Raw genomic sequence first — 25,184 nt, forward strand, 5'->3', positions numbered from 1 at the left:
ATTTTATTTAGGGTGATTTTAAAAATAATTTTAAATAGAAACACAGCTTCTAATATTCGGTTTTTTAATCTGGTTTTATAGGGGTTTGTATTTTTATGTTTTGTATTTGTACTGTTTTTAATACGCTGTGCACCGCCCTGAGTCCTGCGGGAGAAGGGCGGTATATAAATTAAATTATAATAATAATAAATTATAATAACTTCGGATAGTCACAATTGAAAAACCAACCTTTTTCTACCTTATGGAACACTACTAAGGATATTGCTAGTGATGTATAGAAAAAGTATTTGTCGACCAAATATAAATATGTGTAAGGTATCAGCAATCAATACAGAAGGTCCAGTTACGTTTTCCAAGCTAACCCTGTCCAGGTGTGTTGGATTACAATTCAAGGAACACCTGACTAATCTGAATGTTACTGTTCTACACAGTTATCAGGCTGCAGGATACTGCACTAAATCATCAAAATATAGCCTCTTGCCTTTTTGACATGAGAAAATTTATGCAAATGTATTGTCACTCACAAGAAACAAACTCTAGCAATGCCATCTATGATTTGTTTGTCTTACTGTTTAAAAAGTAGCATTATGCATTTTTTAAAAAAATCAGATGGAATATTCTATGATGCAATGGTAAGCATTCACAAAGCTAGTTGAAGTAAGAAAAAAAATGCTTATATTTTTCTATATTACCAATCCTAATTGTTACAAGAAGTGACATCTTTTTCATTGCTCTCCCTCCCAAGAAATCTAAAGACTAAACTACGCATAATATTTTTAGAAATCCTGAGTATTGCTGGGTGGGGATTCTCTTTTAGACTGAGATGGTTATTTATCTGTGGCAATATTATTTTGCTCATAAAAATAATAATAACCCTATTGCTAATAGCTACATGGGACACATTTTGTTAGGTGTTGCAGAAGAGTAAAAAGATAATTGGGTAAAAGGACCCAATTTGGTGTAGCAGTTAAAGTACTGCCTAGAAACCAGGAGAATATGGGTTCCAATCCTGCCTTAGAGATTTTCAGCCGATCACACTCTTTCAACCCTACCAAATTCATAGGGCTGTTATTGTGGGAAAGGAAGAGGAGGGAATATTATGTATGTTTGCCGACTTGAATTACTTATAAAATTATAAAGGTGAGATAAAAAATTTAATAAAAATTATGGCTGGTGTGCCATAATTTTGATCCTGAATTGGGGCACTTTCACTCTGTGGCTACTACAGTATTTACTTATAGTTTGGTACTTGCAGAATCACCTCTAAACTGTACCAGTCTAACCTACTAGATTATTAAAAACACCCTGTGATCCTTATAGTAACGGGTGTTCAAGCTAGAAAGTGTTGCTATTGGCTCAGAGCTGAGTTTGTGGAATGATTTCTCAGGGAGATCAGGCTGGCTTTCTTCTTCATGGCTTTAGAAAGATTGTTCAGTTTTTCAAGAAAGTATTTCCAATGCTTACCTGTTGTGCTGTCTTTGATTTTTCTATTTTTGTTTCTTGGGGGTTTTATTGTTGCTTTTATATCATGTGTTAGACAGTAAGTTTATTATTTAGTTTATTTTTGTGATCTATTTTTTTTCCACATCATATAAACCACTAAGGATCACAAAATCAAGTCCAGATATAAATTCAATAAATAATCAGAGGCAGACATTCATGCAACTAGAAAAAAAAAGTGATCCTGAGACAATATGTTACAATCAGAAAACACCTTGAAAGCCTGCCATAAATATTTCTCGTTTGGGAATATTTTTTTCCTACAAAATTGAAAGGCAAAAGTTATTCCTCTGAATTATATGCTGCTCTCTGATAAATATATATAAATCCCCCCCACACACACACCTGTAATCTGTGACCAAACAGAGAATTATAATATTGTTATAGATGAATGCAGGAACAATAAACAAAGTGCATTGTAACTTTATGAATTAGAGTATATGCTGACATGATAGAGAGCCGTATTTCTCATGTCTGTTGTTGAGTATAGTCTACTAATAATGCTGGAAGCAAAGTAGAGTCCATTAGGCTATTATGGGTCTGTCAGCTTTAAAAATATCTGTGTAAAAGAATAATTATTACTTTAGACCAGAGAATTATCTTAATTGCTCCTATCTAAAGATTGGGTGGAAAAACATTTGTGCTATTGTTTTTCAATCTTGCAGTATAAAGTGGTACTATAGAATTAAGTGTCCTAATAAAAATGAATGAACATCAGTCATGGGTGACCAAAAATTGCAGGTATAAATTATTCCTGCTCTTTGTGATCTATTATCCATGATTTATATATCCTTGATTGATAATTAGGGACCAAACCTTGAAATAATATTTTATACAGGCTATTGTGCATGTGTAAAGTATGCTTTTTAAGAAGTTAGGTTGTTTGTGTAATGTTCCTATGTTTGTCACTGTCTCCCTTCACTAGGTCATGGTGATTCTTACTAAGTCCTGATACTTGACATCCTTTTTTTTTACTGGTCTACATTAGAGTGACTTCCTCAGTTGTTAATGGAGGGGTCATTTGACTTCTGCAGTGTGGTTTATGCTGACATCTCAGTTCTGCATGACTGTCTTTCATAATGTCAATGGATGGGCTTTTTGATTATACTGCTGCTTGCTATGTTACCTACTGAACAATCACAGTGATACATTGATTGTATCACTAGACACAGCTTGGATCTATTTATAGGCAATTCTAGTATCCAGGGCATGATTGAAGATCACCATGAATAGTCTGTAGGCGGTACTGGGCAGTAGTGCCCAGTAACAGGGTCAAGAATCCCTATGCTAAGATTGATAAAGAGCTGTGTAGAGCACAAAGTTACTATGAACCATCATCAGAGAAGCTATGCAGAGCCTCACAAGTGGGTCGTCCCGTTGAGATCTGCCATAATAATATGAGAAAAAGAAGGAGCAAATACAGATACGTTTCAGAGATAATTGTTATGGGAGAAAGTTCTTGAAAGGAAAAAGACAATCACTGGATCCGGACTGTAACATATACACAGTTCAGTTACCATGATTTTATAATGAAGACAATTGCTGTATATAATGAAGGACAATTGTATCAATTGCTAGTCATTGCTACAAGAACTTGTATGGCAGAACAGTTATTCCAGATTAATTTTATATGGGGTCTCTCTCTCTCTCTCTCTCTCTCTCTCTCTCTCTCTCTCTCTCTCTCTCTCTCTCTCTCTCTCTCTCTGTGTGTGTGTGTGTGTGTGTGTGTATGTATGTAAGTTTATCACATCTTCAAGAAATGTACATTGATTTCTATAGAAATAACTATAGAAATAAGGAAGCCTTTATGAGGCTCTGTAAAATAGCAAATAATTAATTCTTATCTCTAGAAACCAAATCAATGAAAATATCAATGACATTAAAATATTATGATAAGATCAGTTCATAGTATCATTATTCAAACAATAATATAAGACTAGTAGATTGTAAAAGACATGGTTTTCATATTTTAGAACCTTAGATCTAATTAAACTTTGACCCATTTCCAAATATGTCTGTATTTGTCTACCTTGGTTTTGGTGTGCTATATTGCGAATAAAAAATGGGGAACTATGCCACCATGCACAAATATTTAAAGGCTTGTAGCATTCTTATTTTGGGCATTTCTTTAGTGGAATAAATTGCAGTAAACTGTCTAAATTTGCAATAAATGAATCATGCAATATTTGAAATGGACAATTGAATTAGGGGTCAGAGTTGCTGTGAGTTGTTTTTTTCTTAAAAATAAAGTGGAAATGACAGGTGCTCTTTAAATGTAAGGACTCATTCTTGCTGGTAGTTAGAATCTTTAATATTACTATTTGCAAACAAAATGAAGGTTTCCTATTTAGAATAATAAGCTGTCAGGTTAGTAAAACAGCGATATCAGAACCGATTTTAGGTTAATAGGTTAATCACACATAATTGGAGAACTACTCAAATTCTTTTATTTAATTAAAACACTTAGAGCCTGGTACAGATGCATTTCTCTTCAAACAATCCTGGAGTTTGTAGTGTACATAATTTGCAAAACAATGGGATAAAGGAATATTCCTGAACTTTGTTTTATGATTTATCTCATGGTTACTGTGAAATTGTGTGAATGCATCAATGCAGTGCATGTTATCTCAGCTTGCAGAGCTGGGATTGATTGAATGAGTTTACAAAAAATGTAAATATTGCGGAATATACAGCCTCATGCTACATAACTAAGCTCTACTTCATGCTGAATAAGCTATCTTAAATAGAAAACTATATTTAGATAGATTTTTACTCCAAAAGCATTTTATTAAAATAAATTTGATAAAAATAAAAAAATCGATTTTTAATTTTTTTTTAAAAAAATCATTGATTATTATCCACCCCGCATATACACTATAATTTTGAAACTTCTAAACCCATGTTTGGAATATTGTCTCACACCCCCAGGGGGCGCGAGCACCTCCGGTTGGGAACCCCTACATTAGAACTATAATATGCTGTAAATACAATTTTTTCTAAAAAAAATGTTGAACTATTTAAATAGATGTTGAGATAAAAAATGCTAGAAACTTACACTTATGAGAGTATTTTTAGAGTTGCTTAGGGTAGTAATTTACCTCTCCTTGTTGAGGGAGCAACTAATTAACACAGGGTATCTTCTTGCAATGTTAGATGGATCAACAAAAAACTAAAATCAAATAGCAATCTCCAACTACAGAATATATTGCATTTACTTATATTAATTAACTAATCTATTATATAATCTACATAATCTGTAGTTTCTTATTACCAGTGGAAAGGATTCTCTTAAAACATCCCCTTGCAATATAGATTTAGAAGTGTACACAATTTCCCATGTTATGTAATTATCTGGTCCAACAGCTAGCTACTGTCATTTCCTTCTGAGCTGTGGGATTGGTTAAGAAAATATTGATCACACTCAAATTTTCAAATAAATATAATAAGTCAAGGCTTATCTTCAGTTTCTGCAAGAGTTATTTTGTTTTATATCTCCAGGTTTTGTAAGTTACAGCATGGATTTCTTGAGCTTAGTTAAAGACCTTAGTGGTAAAGCACTAAGTGGTAAAGCATAAAACAACAAGCTAGTGTTCCTTAATATATCAAGTTCTATTTGATGTTCATTTCGAGAGCCCAGAAAAAGAAGAAAACATAAGCATTCATGCAGTACTGCATCTATCTCTTGCCATTCTCTATAACAGTGGTTCTCAACCTGTGGGTCGGGACCCCATTTGGGGTCGATCGACCATTTCATGGGGGTCGCTAAGCAAGGCTGTCTGCCATTTTTTTTGTCCACCATTTTTTTTGTTTGCCATTTTTCCCCCTTTTCCAGCGGGTGCCTTACCTCCCTTGGGCTGGGCCAGCTGGTGGTCGGCCTGCTCCGTCTCTGCCGCTTGCCAGCTACGCCTCGGCCAGCGCAGGGGGCGGAACCACGCATGCGCGGCGCTCCCAGGCAGGGAAAGTCCTCAACTTACGACCGATTGGGTAGTCCTCGGCTTACGACCGGTTTAGTCCTTGACTTACGACCGGTTTAGTCCACGACTTACGACCAGTTGGGGTCACGGCATTAAAAAGGTTGAGAACCACTGCTCTATAAATATAGACAATCTAGCCAGGCTAGAAACTGAATTCAATGAAAATTGTCCATACATTATTCCAGAGTCCAAATAACGTATTCATTTTAAAGGCAAGCACTGTCACAGCTGCACTTCTAACTGACCCCCTGAGCAGGGGTTGGACTAGATGACCTCCAAGATCCCTTCCAGCTTTATTATTATTATTATTATTATTATTACTTAAATGTATGGAGCTGGAGAAAGAGGAATACAGAGCTAAATGCATGTTCCTGTTTGCTTCCCACTTTGAGTTTTCCATATATTTATATGAAAGTATGAATATAGTTCCATGTATACCAGAAGTGGAGACTTTAGATCTATGTTTAAACAGTGGTGAGTTTCAAATATGTGAACAACCGGTTCTCTGTGTGGATGCTGCTTCTGGAAGTCCATTCTGGGCCTGGGTAACAAAAAATTAGCTACCGGTTCTGCCGAAGTGGTGCGAACTGGCTGAATCTCACCACTGTGTGTTTCTTAATTTTTTTTTTAATCTCAGAATCCCTTCCCACTTCCGACTTTCAAAAAGTTGCCACATTGGGTCATTGTTTCAGAGAAATTTCCTTACCTAAATAGAGGGGGGGGAGAATGACAAAGGTCAGGCAAAAAAGCATTAGGAGCAAGAACTACTTCGTTTCTTTCCTGCTTCTCTTTTGAGCAAGCAGATAAGTGGCTATTAGCATTCAGAAGGCTTGCTGTAATGTTGTTTTAATCATTTTATGATTAGAAAATATAACAAAAAAATTTTTCAGTCTGAACTCTAGTAACACTTGAAAATAGTAAGCAAGTATATGTCTAGTAAACTGGAATAGATTAGATATTAGTTATTTGGAGGCATCTGTTGTTTAAACACAAAACTGCCAGAGATAAGGATAATCACAAAGTCTCCCCCATTTTTGAGATAGGTAGGTAGAGCTATTAAAATAAACTTTTTTTTTTGAAGAGTTTTTCTTTAAGTCTACCATCATAGGAGGAAAACACGGGGCAATTACAGATATTCATAATGGTTTTGCAGATCTCTTAAACGAATGTCATAGATCACCAGTAATTTCTGATAGGGAATTTCAGACTTTTTGAACTTGTCCTTTAGGTCTAGTTTGAATACATGGGGGTACATTTTATATTACAAAGAATTCTAGAAAAGTACAATCTATGCTAAACTATTAATCTGGCGACAGCTATTATTCTACTTCATCCCTTCCAATCATTCTTAAACCTATATTTGATATCTGTAATTGTTCATATTGCATCTAGGAAGTGTTAATAACCATTTTGGAGCTTTTGTTCAGCAAGGAATGTAAATATATATTTTTCTTACAGGAAGGTGTGAAGGAAACTTAGTAAGATTATTGTATGTTTTATGTTATGAATTTGGATAGACTTTCTGAAGGAATAGAATGTTTTTACTTGAAAGTGTTATTGTGAAACTCGGAAATGACTACTTAAAATGTTCTGGAGACATACATCATGGTTTATATAAACAAAACAAAAATAAATAGATGGTTACTTCATAGGGTCTTTATCTTACACTTGAAAACTTCCTACCCTTTTTTCTCAGTTTAGAAATGATAAACTGAAGCAGCAGCAAAACATAAAAGATAAACAACAAAGGAAGCAAGCAATTAAAATAATTGAAACTGTCTCTAGACAGCAGTTTAAAAAGATTTAAAACACCTTTGCAGCATAATAAAGATGAATGTTAAAAAAAAAACCTGTAAAATAGAAAAGTCTTGTCTAGTACAAAAAAGGCAGCTCCTGTTTTGGAGAACCTTGAACTAATGAGGGTATTCCTAGTCAGCCAACTGCTACTCCTTTGTAGGAGAAGACAAATTGAACAAGGCCTCCAAGGAAAATTCTGGGTTTGTATAATTAATAGAATTAACAGAAGCATTTAGATTTTGTAATCTTAAGCAAGGAAAAAGTTTCTCATCTTATGCCAGCACCTTGAACTGGACCTGAAAACAAAATTGGAAAATAGTATATAGATGAAATATGACCTAACCATTATTTGTTCCAATTTCACACTTTTCTTTGTAGAAACAAACAAAAAGGGGAGCCAAAGAATATAGTTTTTTGTGGTTCTTGGAAGTGATGATTATAAATCAGCTTTACAGTGTATTGCTAATATGCAAATCCTGACTGGATTTTGTAGAATAAAAGATCACAAAAAGTATACTTCTTTGTTATTTTAGTGATTCACATGAAGATAAGACCAAATAGGAACAGTAATCTTTATGGCTGGCCATATTTCTCATTTACATTTAGCTTTATAAATCCATAATTTGTGGCTTATAATGATAAAGCTGTTGAGGAAGCATAGGTAGTTATTATATTTTATTTTACTTTATTGATATGCTGCCAAGTCAAGCTGAGTTACAGCAGATTACAATAAAACTAAAAATTTAATAAAAATCCAATTTAAGCATAATTTTGTCACATTAGTCTAAGATAAGAAAACATCTTAATATTAATAAATAAAAATGATAATAACTATGATCCAACTGAAGCCTAAATGGCAGCAAATTATAACTTAAATGCCTTCACAAAAAGCTCTGTTTTAGCTACCAAGAATTCCACACTTTTGCCAACCACGTGGGCTGGCTATTCCACAAGTAGAGATCAGGAGAGAGAAAAAGACTTATCTTCAGGCCTCTCCAAGCTTGTTATCTCATATATGTGGGGAATGGTGAATATACCAGTCAGGATGTAAACACAGGATAGGTCTAACTGAGGATGTATAAAATGTTTTCCAATAATTCAAACAGTTTCTTTTAAGAAACAATAGCTTAAATATTTGTTTTCTTAGTCAGGAAATCTATAGCATATATTAAATGTTTAATCCAAAAATAGTCTGGCAGATGTTTATTCCAGAGACTTAAGTTGTATTTTTAAACATTACTAATCAGATAATTGTGTATGTATGTCAATTTAACTATGAAGATATCCAGTTTTTATATCCCAAATATTTTCTCTAAATATAATAGTAATAGTAAAGCACTTAGACTTATATACTGCTTTACAGTGCTTTACAGTAGATGTCTCCAACTTTTTGGGCACCAGGGATCGATTCCGTGGAGAAAGGTTTTTCCACGGACCGGAGAGTGCCTGATTTTGTGTGCTGCCTGCTTTGCTTGTTTGTGCGGACTGGTTGCTGGTGTGCTGTGGCCATTCCACATATGGGGGTTGGGGACCCTTGCTTTACAGCACTCTCTAAGCAGTTTACAGAGTCAGCATATTGCTCCCAACAAACTGGGTCTTCAATTTACTGGCCTTAGAAGGATGGAAGGCTGAATCAACCTTCAGCCCGTGAGGATCGAACTTCTGGCAGTGAGCTGAATTAGCCTGCAATACTGTATTCTAACCACTGTTCCACCACAGCTTTAATAATATGTTATACTCCAGATATTATTTTTATAAGCTCATTTTCAAATATGTAGCTAAAGGAGCATATTTCCTTAGCAGATATGCTTAGAAATTGCATCAGGATTTACTGTCTATACAATTAAGAGTCCTAGTGAAATAGGTATACTATTCACTTATGCAGACTTTCTCTTTGATTTATTTGAGTGTCCCTAGAAGACAGCTGCAATTGTATATAGATTGACCAAGGAGCAGATTTAAATAATTTTGCATTGTAAGAGTAGTATGGAATAAATGATGATATAATCCTCATTGGGTGTGGTGTGGTGGTTGATTGAGAAGCTGAGAATCTGGTCTGTGTGGGTAGGTTTGTGGTAGACATGGGTTTTCTGTTGTCCAGTCTCCTTATATTAATATCGAGGAATGAGAGTCAGTTGTCTCTTTCCTCTTCATATGTAAATTTGATCCCAGGCAGTATGTTATTAAGTAGTGTGTTTCTTCAGTTAGGGAACGTCTGATGATGATGTTGATGTAGCATGTCCAGAATTTTGGTTGGATGGGTAGAGCTATGGATTCAAGTCATTGCAATTCTATGTGGGACAAACAAGATCCATGAATTAAAAACGAAGATCCATGAATACTGGCTGGCAACAAATGCCACAATCCCAAATCCTTAATTTCTACCCACATTGATACCAAACAACACCAGATTGATTGGAGCAACACTAAAATCATCAGCCACACTACCACCTGCCACGCTCATGAGTTCATCGAAGCCTGGCGTTCCACAAGCAATTCCATCAACAGACATATTGACTTACAACCAGCCTACAAACCCCTCAAAAGAGATCATGGCCCCTGGAAGCTTCCATGCACTGGGAGAGAAGTGTTTGCTTTGTTTGCATGCCTATGGGGCAAAGTGTCCCCAAAGGCTCAGGAACCAATGCTGTCCATGGCCCAGGTGTTCACGTGCACCAGCCTTAATTTGAGGGCAGGAATGAAGCCTTCAACTGAGCAGGGAGGCATCACGGGGCCAGATCCCTTGCACCCGCACCCAAGGTGGCAGCAGTGGCAACCACCTGAGTTGCCATGATCCCCCTCCCCAGCCAACCACCCACTCCGTCCGACCTAGTCCTTGCCTGGCCGGCCAGCTGGCACAAATCTTCACCATTCTTCTCCTCCTCATCCTCCTCACTCATTGAGCAGCAGCGGCTTGAGTTTCTCTGCTCCAAGTGAAAGGAAACGGAGGTGCAGAGCAGGATTGCTCTCAATAAGGTCGGTGCATGCAGCACACATGAATCTTCTTCTTGAGAGCAATCCTGCTCTGCACCTCTTGGTTTCTTTCTTCGGGCGGAGCAGAGAAACTCAAGCTGCTCAAACACTTTTTATTCATACACAGACCTGAGAGAGATTGGAAGGTCCATGTGCCTGCAGTGGGGCACTTCAGAAACAAAGGAATGTTCCATGTGACTGCTTGAAACTCCGTGTGACTCAGGTCTCTGTTCAGATGAAAGGTGGCAGGTTTGAGTTTGTCTGCTCCTGAGTAAAAGAAAATGGAGGCGCAGAGCAGGAATGCTCTCAATAAGTCTGGCTTGCTCCGGAGGTTTGTTTTCGCATGATTGTTCTCAATAAGAGCAAGGCATGCTTTGGCCTCATTTTCGTCAGGAAGGAGCTTGAGAAATGGCTTTTTCCTGGTGAAAACAAGCCTCTGAGCTCTGATGCTGGAGTGAGGCAACGGCGGCCAGACCAGACGCTACCCTGTCTCCCCTCACTTCCCCAAAGCTTCTCTTCACTAACCTCTTTTCCAGCTCCATTCTCCGCCACTGCGTCCAGGGCAATAAAAGAAGCTTGTGGACTATCAGTTAAACAAAAGTTCAACCAGACCTTCCAACTTTCTGAGGCCTTTTATTTTTTTGCAAGAAGTTGAGAGGTCAGATTGATCTTTTTTTTTTCAGTCCCACAAACTTCTTTTGTTTCCCTGCACATGGAGAATGGAGCTGGAAAGGAGGTTAGTGAAGGAATGTGATTGCCCTGGGGTGGGGGTTAGGATTTGGCATTGTGGATTGTGGAGTGTTTGTGCTCTGGTGGGGCTATTTAAAATGCAGGGATTCCCTGTGTTTTGAAGCACCCTGGGTGACTGAATGGAAAAGAGTGCTCCTTTTCTCAAGCGCCCCATTCCAGGCATACAGAGCTTGCAGTCTCTGCCAGATTTCTGTTGGGATAAAGAGTCTTTTAGTGCCTATAGAATGTGTCAATGCTGCTAACAATTGATGAAAATACAGCCATTTTCTCTATTTCTTTACAATGCTTTTCTTGCTTTAGAAATGAAGTGCAGCAAGGGAGGAGTTGGAATATAAGCTCAGCTAGCCATAACATAATGCTGTGGTGGGAACCCAAGGACAACCTGATAACATTTTGGCGGACTGTGGAGTTAAGGAGAAAGCCCACACTTTAAGCTAATTGGGGAATGTGATTTATGACAGTTTATTGGGGGTGGGAATTGCACTTTGTTACTTTGTATCAGGAGGGAGGGAATTTAGTTTTGGGTTCAACTATGTAGTGCCGATACTTTGTTTTCCGAATAAAAGATTCTTTAAGGAAAACAATGCCTCGAAGTTCTTTTGAAGGGTTTCATCTATCAGAACCATGACAGAGTGCTTCCAAACGCAGCCAGTCCCTGCATTTGGAAGCCCTCCATAGGTACTGAAACATTTTTTTATCCCAATGGAGATCTAGAAGAAGGCTCCATTTCTCAAGTGCCTCCCTTTTTTTTATCCCAACGGAGATTTGACAGAAGGCTCTGTTTCTCAAGCATCCCATTAAGGCATACGGAGCTTACAGTCTCTGCCAGATCTGGTGGAGAACTGGCAGAGACTGCAAGCTCCGTATGCCTGGAATGGGGCACTTGAGAAACGGAGCCTTTTGTCAAATCTCTGTTGGGATAAAAAATATTTTGGCACCTATGGATTACTTCCAAACACAAGGACTGGCTGCGTTTGGAAGCGCTCTATAGGAGCTAAAAAACTTTTTATCCCAATGGAAATCTGGCAGAGACTGCAAGCTCTATGGCTAAGTTTTCGGAGAAAAAGCCATTTCTCAAGCCCCTTCCTAGCAAAAAACAAGCCTCCAGAGCAAGCACGCCTCGCTCTTCTTAAGAGCAGTCCTACGAAAACAAGCCTCCGGAGTTGACACGCTCCCTCTGGAGGCTTGTTTTCACTAGGAAGGGGCTTGCAAAATGGCTTTTTCCTGCTAAAAATGTAGCCAAAGAACGAGATGTGCTTGCTCCAGGGGCTTGTTTTCGCTAGGAAGAGGCTTGAGAAATGGCTTTTTCTGGCAAAAATGGAGCCAAGAGTGAGGCACTCCGTTTCTAAGTATGCATTTGAATGCAGATGGAACTTCCAGTTTCCCAAGGTCTCCGTCCTGGTGAAAATTGTTTTGGCAGTGGTGGAAAGGCATTGCGAGCAGGAGCAAACACCGTGAGAGTTTAGGCTCCCAGTCTCTGCAAAAGAGGATTGGTGCCTGAACTCGCGCAATATTACAGGCACCCAGGAGATTCCATCGACTTTCCTCTCCCTCAAAGGCAGAAACCGTGGCAGAGAGGAGACAGATTTTTTTCAAGATAAGTGAGTCTGGCGCAACAGGAAGGCAGAGGAAAGCATGAGGTATCTTAGTGGACCAGGGAGGCCTTGGGGGCCTATTCCATCACTAGGCCCCCCATGACCTTCCCTGAGATACCTCATGTGCACTTAACAAGCCATGTGCATCTTAATGAGCAAGGGAGTGATCTCGTTCGAAGTAAGCGATTCATTCTATGAGTTTTCGAATTACGAGTGGAATGGGCAGGCTCCATTACACTTGTAACTTGAAGACTACCTCTACTTTTTATATATTAAAAGCATGAACACACACAAAAATCTATAGCATTGTTTACCAAGTGAATGTAAATTAGAGTTAGTTTTGACTTAGTGATATATTCTAAAGGAGTCATCAACACGGGGAAATCCCATAGTCGTAGAAGTCCCATAGAAGTTTTCACAAAGCAACTGGATTTTCTTTTTTCTTTTTGAAGACATTTCACTTCTCATCCAAGAAACTTCTTCAGCTCTGACTGGATGGTGGGGAATGGAAGGATTTATACTTCTTGCAGACAGCTGGTCATTTACATTCTTTTAGAGAGTTGTTGATGCCACCTGGAGGCTTATCTGTGTCGACAAGAACACTTGAGTGCAAATGGGTTTGGAGCCTTCTTGGAACTATTGAAAGGACTGTTGTAGACCAGTGTCCCCAGCCCCCGGTCCATGGACTGGCACCGGGCTGCAGCATGCTAGAAACCAGGCCGCACAGACAAAGCCCCATCCCCAGGATGCAAGCAGTACAGGAAACCATGCCCCCTCCAGTTCTGGGAAAAACCTCTGTCCACAGAACCGGTCCCTGGTGTCCAAAAGGTTGGGGACCTCTGTTGTAATTTTAATAATAATAGACTAAGTAGACTAAGTAGACTAAGTTGTATCTCTTCCCCTCTATTGTTCAATTTTAACATGGATGGCCTCTTTGACCCCTCTATCTTCAGTTTACAACATCTATCTTCATCTATTTTCAGTCTACAAAACAGTCCTTTCAACAGTTCAAAGAAGGCTCCACACCCATTAATATTTTTCTCTCATCAATTAGTATTAAAATAAACATTACTGTCGTGTTACCAGAATGTTAAAACAGTAAAATAATTTGTTCAAATGACTTGATAAAATTACTAATAAAATGATTTTTGATTATTATCTTTCCCCCAAAACAGCATTATGGGAATGCTTTATGGAAGAATATCAGATTTGAATGTCCTCGCTAACTATCAAAAACAGATCACTCAACAAGTTTTAGTATGTAGAGTTCTACAATTTTAGTTATCTAGTTTCTGGGAAAACATGCATAGATTACAAATTGCAATATCAGAGTTTTGGATGTGCTTCACTGAAACAATAATCCAGTAAATATTAACTAGACCTTATTTGCATTAATATTAGAGTCTAAACCCATGTTTCTTACAGTCATTTTAAAGAATGGCAAGAAGATATAGTTCTTAATAATTTATGTTCTTATAGTTTTATTTGCCCCATATCTGCTGCTTTGGTGGTTCTTTTTTTATTTTGCCCTTTGATTTTTTTTCATGCTGCTAAGTACCTGAGACTATACAGATGGTGTCAAATTATTTAAAAGAAACAACTATGGAATAAAATTGACTTTCTGTTGATTCAGTCATTATGGGGAAACTTATTTCAAATGATGCTCTTGTTTCACTATACAAATTTATATATTTAATAATAATAATAAAGTTGGAAGGGACCTTGGAGGTTTCCTAGTCCAACCCTCTGCTCAAATATATATTTGCTATATTTGCTATCTATCCATATCTATGTATTTACCTATCTCTCTCTCTCTCTGTGTCCATTTATCTACCAATTACCTACCTAGCTAGGCTATTTTTGCTGTCTAATAAGCAATGTAAGTTTATTCCATGACCTTTAGGACTGGAAAGGACTGTGTTACAAGTTTCTAAATCTACTGAATATGACTTGCGGTTTCATTTCTTACCCTTTAGAAAGGCAAATCTGCTTTCTAATACTGTATGATGAAAAGCTTAAATATGTATTGTTTGCCCTGAAAATAAATAAATATTGCATTTTGAAGTTCTATCACATTTTATTTAGTAACTGAAAAGGAAAAACATGAACCATCATATTTGTTAAAAAAATATGGTGTATTTCATTAGTATTCATATTTACTCTTTTCAGCTATTCTGCATATTGAGATTATTAATTACATGGATTTGACCCTAAATGCTGGTGCTTATTTATAAAGTCAAAATATTATTGTGAAAAGAGCAAAAGTTGTAATAACAAAATATTCTAGAGTGCCAGCATAACTCAGCCTCTTAGTACTCAAAACTTAACACAAATCCTTAACAAATACAGATTACTGCCTTCAAATTCAGAGCATAATATTACCCATGTACAGACATTTGCATCTGACTGGTCATTCCATTAATAAAATGGAAAGTCCATAATTCTAGTAGAAGCCATGCATTTTCTATAAACAAAGGGAGAAAAACATAAAGTTCTTTTTAAAATGTGGCTATGAAACCTAAATGCAAGACAAATATTTTCATTTCTCAGATTGGAAAATCCCTTACTTCTAAGTTACTTGTCTTGCAATATGTGATGCTTGTTTTCTTCCGCTTGTTCTGGCTGAACTTTTCTAAGTATTACTTAAATTCCAAATATAGGTGTGATGTGTGTAGTCTATGTAAGATATATGCAATGTCTGAATAAAGAGCATCCTGCCAAATTAGGATGGTTCGTGTGTTCTATGTTCATTAATTCATGTTGATACAGCAATAATTTCAAAGATTATTTGCATCAAATTTTAAATTTGATTTAAAATTTAATTTTCAAATTATGGTTGCATAATTTGATGGTTCTTTAATTTTTACTAATGTAGGTCTTTGCTTTTGACAATAATTACCTTTGCTTCATGGATGTTATAGCCTGGCCAAAAAAGTTCAGTTATGTAGTGTTTCCTAACGTGTGTGTGTGTGTGTGTGTTTTCAGGACAATAGCTCTGCAAATCTATACTGGCTAAAGCAAATTATTGTAGTATAAGATTCTTACCTTATTTTGTCAGATGGAAAAAAACCAACATTTGTTGCATATGTTTATGATATAAAATATTGTTCATAATGATACATATTAAAATATAATTTGGCAAATAAAATGTATTTTTATGGGAAGATCTATATTATTTTATATATATATTTCCTTTGTAGCTGAATATCGTGAACATAACTTCTTTAGTGGTGGATTCAAAATGGGGAAACTATGCAAATTTTGTGATGTTAGATTGACAACATGTACCAACGAAGGTCATTGTTGCAGTAACTGCAACATCACTTCTATTTGTCCAAAGAAAAATGAAATCTGTGCAGCTGTTTGGTAAGTTCATTGTAGCTATGGCATATGATTCATTGTGTTGGGTTTTGTTTTTTAAAAAAATTGTCTCCAATTTCCATTATAGTTTTGGCAAAAAGTGCAAAATGTTTTGATTATTGTGATATTCAGATAAAATTAAGCTTTATTTCCATTCATTTCGATGTAGTATATTGAAATTCTTATTATATTGCATGAGTATCATTTTCTTACAAAATGAAACAAACGTACCTGGGGAAGAGGGCCTAGGTAGTTATGAAATTCAGACATTTACATCTGATAACAAGTTCCAGTCCTTTGCTAAGCAAAGCAGGTGAGTTAGGATCTCTTCAGAAGATGGCCATTATAGAGCAGATTTGATTAGAAGTATATTAAGTGATGCCTATTTAAATTCACTCTAGTATGGCTCACTATAAACACAGAGGTGTACAAGCTATAATAGATTCAGTGTCTTGAAAGCCATATGGAACTTTAAAAGATACTCAACAAGATTCGATTAAAACTCATTGATTTGGTTTAGATTATCATATTAATAAGTAGATATACGAGGAAGTATTTTTGACTTCTACAATTCTCACAACATAATTAAACTGGGAGACTTCTAATTAGCATCAAGTTTTGATTCCATCCAGATTAGAAATTAAGGTTGTAAGATTTGAAACAAGCCAAGTATATTAAATGGCCTTTAAAATACTGTCTTGCTGCAGCAGTGTTGATTAGAAGAACTTCGATAATAAGTTTTATAGGATGATTATTCGTGTTGTGAAGATGGCAGATTGAGATGGGTAGTGTATTATGTTCTTCCTCTCCCTATCTGCCATTGCTACCACCTTCATTATACTATTATACTATCATTATACTATACCACCTTCATTATACTTCCTAACATGAATCAAATTCTGTAGATACACATTTGTGTATTTTAGATACCACAAGATGTTCCTCCAAACATCTGAGGACAATCTTTTGTTTTAAATTTTGATCTCTATTTTATTATTTTTTTTATAAATAACTCACACACATACATATTAAAACTGTTTGTGCATATTCAGTGATTTCAAATCCACATCTTCAGTTCAGTTGTTGGCTTCATAGTCATCTCAAATTTAGGGATTGGTAGTGGTGCAGTGATTACAATGCAGTATTGCAGGCTACTGCTGACTGCCAGCTGTTTGATCTGTTCGATCCTGACCAGCTCAAGGTTGACTCAGCCTTCCATTCTTCTGAGGTCGGTAAAATGAGGACCCAGATTGTTGAGGGCCATATGCTGATTCTGTAAACCATGTAGAGAGGGCTGTAAAGCACTGTGAAGAAGTATATAAGTCTAAGTGCTATTGCTATAACTAACCATTCCTCAAAAACATTTCCCAAGATGGTTCAAAACTATACACATCTGTGCAGACAACTATTTCAATAAATACATGTTTACTACGATGGAACTTTGGACTTTCCATTTCAGATAATTTAATGCTGTTTAAATTACTGCAGTAAACATTATTGAAATGTTATAATTATAGTAACTTGCATAAAATTTAATTTTGTCCCAATTATTTTTTTTATTGTACATTACCCTATTTTCAGTTGTCTTTCTTTAAAAAGAAATGTTTGTGCTTTTTTTAATTTTCCACTGTTTTTAGGAGAAAGAATAATGGGAACATAACCTTAGAAACAATATGCCATGATCCTACAATAGAGCTCCACGGTTACAAATTGGATGATTTCAATTCGAAGAAATGCATGATGAAAGAGAAGAAAGGAGCTGGAGGACTGTTATATATGTGTTCCTGCAAAGATGATGAATGCAATGATGAAATTATTTTTTCAGAAAGTAAGTGTATATTGTACTTCATTTTATATATGGGTCCACTTTTTGACCAGCTGATAAAGAAGGCTTCCATGGAAGTCTCTCGTGATACTAAAGAAAGAGAATGGTTGCTTTAACAAATCAATAACACTGTGAAATATCCCATGCAATATGCATAGTAAACTTAGAGATAAAAAAAAATTGATTATCATATTTTCCTCTAAAGTGCAATTAGTAGAATAATCCATAAAATAATAATTTAAAGAAACATTGTGTTTCAGTGGATTCTGACAGACAGTTCTCTATGACCTCAGTTATTGTTATTCCATCACATTCCAATGTATGGAATATTTTTACCAGCCCATGAAATATTAACTAGACATTCGTTCTGTAAATGATTAATTCCAAATTTTTGCAGAAAGGGAAGAGGGGAAAAAACCCTGAGAGATTAAAGAATAAAAAGAAAGTGCTTTTACCCGTTTTTCCCCATTGCATTGTTTGAATTCATCTTCTGAGATCCTAGAATGGTATCATCCCTGAATTATATGATATTTACAAGTAGCATTGACTTCCATTATAAAGATTTTAATGTACCATTCCATCCAGAAAGTGATTACTATTACTATCAGTAATCACTGATTTTTTGCTTTTGATTCAGTCAGTCCAAGCCAATCATTACAACTTCAGAACTAATAGATATCTTACATTTGTTTGGATAAACGATTTGGCAATGATAGTTGGCCAGATGTTTTGAGCAGTTTTTATTGAAATAGCTTAGTTTCTTCTGTAATTCTTAATAAAATTATAAATGGTCATATTAACTATTTTCTTTTTATGGAATTTCTATTTTTTTTAATTTTGAATTGCAGTTGCATCACTTCATCCCCTTAATCATTGGGTAATAATATAACTGCTTTATATAGAGTGATTGAAAGTTTAAAGATATGTTAGTTGCCCTCAATATAAGTATTAATTATATTCCAAAGTTCTATCACACTTTGGAAAGCAATTTTGTCCTTTTCTGTTCTCTGTTTTACTTACATGAATAATTGTGTGTATGCAACATTATTATTAATGATTAAAACATTGTTAAAAGGATTATAGAAAACATGCAGGCCTAATCAATCCTTGGCAGAAAAGGTGATATCTTGTGACTTCTGGTGAAGCTAAAAGGGCAAGAATCAGATCAATGTTTCACAATTAAAAAGAGATAATATCACATCATTTTTCATTTTCAGAGTAGGTTTGCAGGTATTTTTAAAACAAAAACAAAAATGGCATATAGAACATATAAGTAAATAAAAGCTTTGAAATAGTTAGTATGAAAGATGAAGAATTTGTACTGGATTTAGAGACAATTGATTTGAAAGCCATTACACAATTAGAATAGTTTGGGGAAACAACATGGCCCACAACAGTTGGCTGAAGTTGTGGAAAGTCACAAAGGAGAAATAATAAGAGTTGGAGAGAAAAAAAAGGGGAAGATACTAAGGAATAGTCATGGGTTTGCATTTTCGTAAAAAGCCAAACCTTGACAGTGAAGACATAAAATCAAGTCTGTTTCCTATTCAACAAGATAAATAGTAAGACTGACAATTATATTTATTGTATGATAAATATACATGTTGTGTGATAGGAAGTTCTATTTTGAAAATATTGGGATGGCAATTTAGCATTCAAGTAGAACTTGAAAAATGTAAGTATTTTTAAAAAAATTGCATTTAGAAGGTGGAAATTTAAAGAGTTATAACCCAAATAACTAAGCAAACAACAAAGTTATTTTCTTAAGCAAATCTGTCTTTTCTTAACTAAATCAGTTGGGCTCCTGGATTATCTGGCAGTTTGTAGAACTGAGCAGATGTATTTTACTTGCATCTGTTTCCTTATTATGAAATCATTGTACATCTTTAACTTTATGTTATTTCATATGTGTAAAATCCCAAATGTTGTGTAATTGGTAAACACAAGTTTAAACTGTTAGAGCAGGAAAAAAGTGATAAAGTACAGGTAGTCCTTGACTTACAACAGTTCGCTTAGTGACTGTTCAAAGTTACAACTTATGACATTTTTCACACTTATGACCATTGCAGCATCCTCAGGGTCACGTGATTTACATTCAGATGCTTGGCAACTGATTCATATTTATGATGGTCAGTGTGTCCCAGGGTCATGTGATCCCCTTTTGCAACCTTCTGATAAGCAAAGTCAGTGGGGAAACCAGATTCACTTAACAACCATGTTACTAATTTAATAACTGCAATGTTTCAGTTAACAAATGTGGCAAGAAAAGTCATAAAATGGGGCAAAACTCATTTAACAAATTTCTCATCCCTTCTCCTTTTATATCTTCTTCTCTCCCCCCTCCTTCTTTTATATGCAGCCCCCCTCCTTCTGTTAATGCAGCCTAGCACTGTGTTGGCTTTTTTAGCAGTGTGCTGCAGCTGCCAAAAAAGCCAACACAGTGCTGGGTTGCATTAACAGAGGGATAGAATCAAGATCATGTGAAGTGTTAATATCACTTTACAATGCCTTGGTAAGGCCACACTTGGAATACTGCATCCAGTTTTGGTCACCGCGATGTAAAAAAGATGTTGAGAGTCTGGAAAGAGTACAGAGAAGAGCAACAAAGATTATTAGGGGACTGGAGGCTAAAACATATAAGGAAAGGCTGCTGGAATTGGGTATGTCTAGTTTAATGAAGAGAAGGACGAGGGGGGGACATGATAGCAGTGTTCCAATATCTCAGGTGCTGCCACAAAGAAGAGGGACTCAAGCAGTTTTCCAAAGCGCCTGAAGGCAGGACAAGAAGCAACGGATGGAAAGTAATCATGGAGAGAAGCAACCTAGAACTAAGGAGAAACTTCCTGACAGTTAGAACAATTAACCAGTGGAACAACCTTGCCTCCAGAAGCGATGAATGCTCCAACACTGGAAGTTTTTAAGAAGAGACTGGACAGCCATTTGTCCAAAATGGTATAGGGTTTTCTGCCTGAGCAGGGGGTTGGACTAGATGACCTCCAAGGTCCCTTCCAACTTTATTATTATTATTAGTAGTAGTATTATATCCTCTCCTCTCCCGCCTCCTCCTTTTATATCAGGGATGTCTTCTGGATTTAATAATATTTCAATATTTACAATCAATAACTAATTGCACTCATATACTCCCCACACCTTGCCATGCCTTTCTCTTTCACTTATATCACCATGTACCCTCCCCAATCCTTATTGTGCATTGTTCACATTCTCACTACTCCCAAACACCTCCTTAACCTTACTGCACTTTACTCACACTCCCATCTTGGCTGTCATCATGCTTCCCTCACACCCTTGGATATCTATGGTCACCTTTCCAAACCTTGCTGTTCCTCCCTCCATGTGCACCCTTTCCAACCCATGCCACATCTCCCTGCATACCTGCTTGATCGCTCCTCCCAATTGCCAGCAGCCACTTACCTGCTTACCAGCCTGCTTGTGACCTACTTATCACTTCTCTGATATGGTTTTGGGAAGTTGTTAGGCAACAGCCTTGGGATTCAGTAAATGATCGCAACTGGGACTGCAGGAATTACCTTTGTTAAATGATGTGGTTGTACTTTTTATAAACAAATTGTGTAGAAACAGAAATTTCAGTCATTGTAAGTCAAGGATTACTTGTAGAATATTACAGTCATAGTTTTCCAAAATTGGTGCCAGTTTTTGCCTAGGAGAATGATCTATTTGCTTTTTATCTTAACACGTTAAGTTAAAACTTACATAACAGACATTTCTTTTGCATACCATAATTTTTCCACTTTGTTCTGTGTGTATGAGAAAAAATGAATTATTGTTAATATTCTTAATAACATTTCATATAGCTTCAAGATATCTCTGTGTCTCTTAATTAATAGTAATTTTAATAATATTGTAGTAATAAAGGATCTGCATTCCAAAGAATCCACATCACTGTAGAGTTTTGGATGAATTTTTATAAATATTTCATTGTACTTCTTATGCCTTAAGCTGTTGGAGATAATACAGTTGGCATGGTAGAGTTATTTCCTCCTTCATTGCTTAAAAGTTAGCGACAGAAGGAATCAAAAGTTTTGGCCTTAATTTCTACTAAGAGTTTTTTGTTCTACAAAAATGCCAAAGAACTGATTCTAGAGTGATAATCTGTATAACTTTTCTGTAAGGCTTAATACAGTTTAATGAAAAAAATATACTTTTAAAGAGTCTCATTTGGATCTGTAAAAATATACTTCTGTGCTGTTTAAGATGAAACTTAGGTTAATAGAAATAAACTCTAGTCGTCAGGCATGGACAGGCTTGTTAAGTAACAGGCAAATGGTTAGATAAGGGCAACAACCAGACATCTAAGCAACTGGAATCTAGAATCTTGATTTTAAAAAGGCTTCTTAAAGCACTATTAGTTCATCATAGCTCCAGCTACTTGTCATTAGAAACTGTGTCGTGCTATTCTGCTGTTGAAAAGTTATTAAAATTTACAAAATGGCAGATTTTTTTTTTTGCTATGAACTGAATTCATTCTTCCTTCACCAAGGAAAAAAGAATAGAAGCCAGCATTCTAACTTCTTACTGTCTCCTTTTATTAGAAAAATTCAAAAATATTTTTCCAAATTTAGAATCCAGGAGACTATTAGGAGTACATTCAGCTAAAATCCAAAGGTTCCTTTTGTAACATTTACATTCCATACACAGTTGATACATTGTCATTTGGTTTTTATTGTTGTGGATTAGTGTTCTTTTAAATGAAAATAAACCCCTTTTTCCTTGCTTGCCTGCTTAGCTCTGGCAGGAAGACAAATTATTTTTACAGTATCAGACATGTGGTTTCCTGTCTGTGTTTAACACTGAACAGAACATCATGGCCAGCTGGTCCAGTTTTCCCCAGACAACTAGAGAATATCCTGCAATAATTTTGTCTGTTGGGCTGTCATCCATATGTACCCTTGTCCCACCCATTGCAGACGCCTGCTGCTGTTTGCTTAGTGAGTGCAGATTGTCTTGTGTGTTTATATAGATTTTTTTTTCTTGCCCTATTTAATTCAGATAAAAGTGGTCCATTTGTTTCAGTTATAGCCTACAGAAATCAGTGAAGGGCCTTGCAGTTGCACAAATGAATGTTAAATCGAAGTCCTGGTGCACTAAATTATTTTATCTTTTTTTCCCTTGATTTGCTATCAGTTTAAAATGTCCAGCTGTTGAGGATATATTGAATCCTGATTTATGAATGAATATCCAAAAGACTTATTTGTTTGGGGCTAAAGAAAATAATTATGAATCAGACAGCAGGATATAATTTTAAAGAGGCTAGACACTAGCTTCTAATAAGTAATGTTTAGCTACAGACAATTTACCGTAGTTTAAAGAACTGTCATCCTTAATATTTTGAAAGTCAACTTTGTTAAACTTAGTATCTAAAAGCATTTTTCTCCCCATTTTAATATGATTGGTCAGTAATGCCAGTTATTGAGAGCCTCCACAGAGGTTTCATTTAAAACTACTTAAAATTGATATAATGAAGCCTAAAGTCCTGATCTCATGTAGATTTTTATTTTTCAACTGGCATATATTTGGGTAGGTGAGGAAACAACGTATCTGAGTTTGTAACTAAACAAACTGATCAGACTTATTTGAAAATCCATTTTTTAAAATATTTTTTTTGATGCAGAGAGAGTGTCACTTGCCCAATCACTTGAGACAGGGTGGGTCTTTGTGATGCTTACAGGGACTGGATTTGAAAATGAGAGGCATGAGATAGTTAGGTTATGGATTACATTTACCAAATAAAATTGGAGAAGCTGGCAGGCACAAACTAGAACTTTGGCATCTTGTTGGAAAAATTTCCAAATGCAAAATACCCGGCCAATGTATTTTCACTCAACTCTTTATGTAACTTTGTACCACAAGAAAACAGGTTCCATTTCGAATAAGAAAACATTCATTTCCATTTTTTAAAAAAATGATCAAAAGTGTAGGGAATATGTATGATCAAAATAAAAGGTATTTCTATAGACATAACCAGATCATTATTCCCAAGGACATCTCTTTTAAAAAATGTATATCCCTGTTTTTCGTATATTTTTAGCTAAATTAGTAGATCATTTTATTCAATAAGATCATCCCCTGACAAAAATTAAGTCATTGTGAATTAAAGATAATCACCATAGAATTTTATGGAATGGCATAGATCAGATCTGGGCATTTTATGACCCGGAGCCACATCTGGCCCGTGGGTTGTCTCTATCTGGCCCTCAGCAAAGGCGGCAGTGGGGAGATGGCATGGGGGGGCATCAATGGGGGGCAGTCGTAGTTTCTCATATAGTTCATTGAGAAAATTAATTGCCCACCCCTGGCATAGATGGATTATTATTATAGAAGTACTGTAATTTTAAGCATTGATTTTTTTTTTTAATTGTGTATATTTTAAATATAACTACGCTGTAGCCAATATCTGTTTCAAAGATGATTTTTCAGGAAAAGAGTGTTTGTCAGGGAAAAGTATCAGTAGAGATTATAATAACCAAATCTAAAGGTTACCTTTTATTCTTGCACAATTTTATTTTCTATTTTTCTAAAGTAAACATATGTGTCTATTTCTCACCAATTGTGATTGGGAACAAATGTAGCAGTTACTAATAATGTAGTGAATAATAATGAAAAAAATCCTAGTAACATCAGTGAAGTGTTTCTTTAATATTTAATGAAAACCACATTATTGACACTAAGGGGGACTTTTCATAATATTAGTAACTGCTTTATGTACCGGTTTATGATTTAAGAATCTCCCTGAGATCTTCAGGGATTCCTTTCTAAATGAGTTAAACATTCTTTATCTGTGAGACTATTGATTAAAAAAAAGAACAAATGGCAAGGCAGCCCTAGGTCTAATGGGTTTAACTTTTAGATGGATGTATTTTTTGTTGAATGTTGGTATGAATATTTCATGATAACAGCAATTTGGCAATGAAGTCAATGACCTCAACATTTTTCATGGAGAAGGTCTTCAAATAGATAGTTGGGAATGCTCTAACTCTTTTTTTTTTTCAATATAAAATTTTTATTTTTATCATAAGAAAAAAGAAATACATCACAAATATTTCACAATATTATATCCCATCCCCCCACCCCCCGGACTTCCCAAACCAACCTAGGCTAATATTCAAATACAAGTAAACAAATATTAATATCTCTAACTCCAAAGTCTAAACTTAAACAATCCATCTCCTCCATGTTAATAAAAATTATTCATTTAGTTAGTTCTTCAAATATCCAAAATCTTTACCATTTCAGCAAGATAGTTTAACACCATCCCTTACTTATACAAAAAAAAGAAAAGAAAAAAAAAATTCCCATCTTCCATAAAGTTAACAAGTTAATTCTATCATTTCATAAAACTACCCTATAAAAAATCATTTGGAACCCTTAATA

The 25,184-nt window shown here is 35.7% G+C and overlaps 1 protein-coding gene across 1 annotated transcript in view; it reads left to right on the top strand.

Annotated features, from left to right (window-relative positions):
* Positions 1-25,184, top strand: part of TGFBR2 (transforming growth factor beta receptor 2) — a 50,983-nt gene that overhangs the window by 4,870 nt on the left and 20,929 nt on the right. The window contains exons 2-3 of the mRNA XM_015812422.2: positions 15,790-15,955; positions 17,587-17,777. Of these exons, the coding sequence (XP_015667908.1) occupies positions 15,790-15,955; positions 17,587-17,777 (357 nt within the window). The remainder of the gene's footprint in view (positions 1-15,789; positions 15,956-17,586; positions 17,778-25,184) is intronic.

This window comes from Protobothrops mucrosquamatus, unplaced genomic scaffold (assembly GCF_001527695.2).
Source record: "Protobothrops mucrosquamatus isolate PMUCROS unplaced genomic scaffold, P.Mucros_1.0 scaffold83, whole genome shotgun sequence".
Lineage (NCBI taxonomy): Eukaryota > Metazoa > Chordata > Lepidosauria > Squamata > Viperidae > Protobothrops > Protobothrops mucrosquamatus.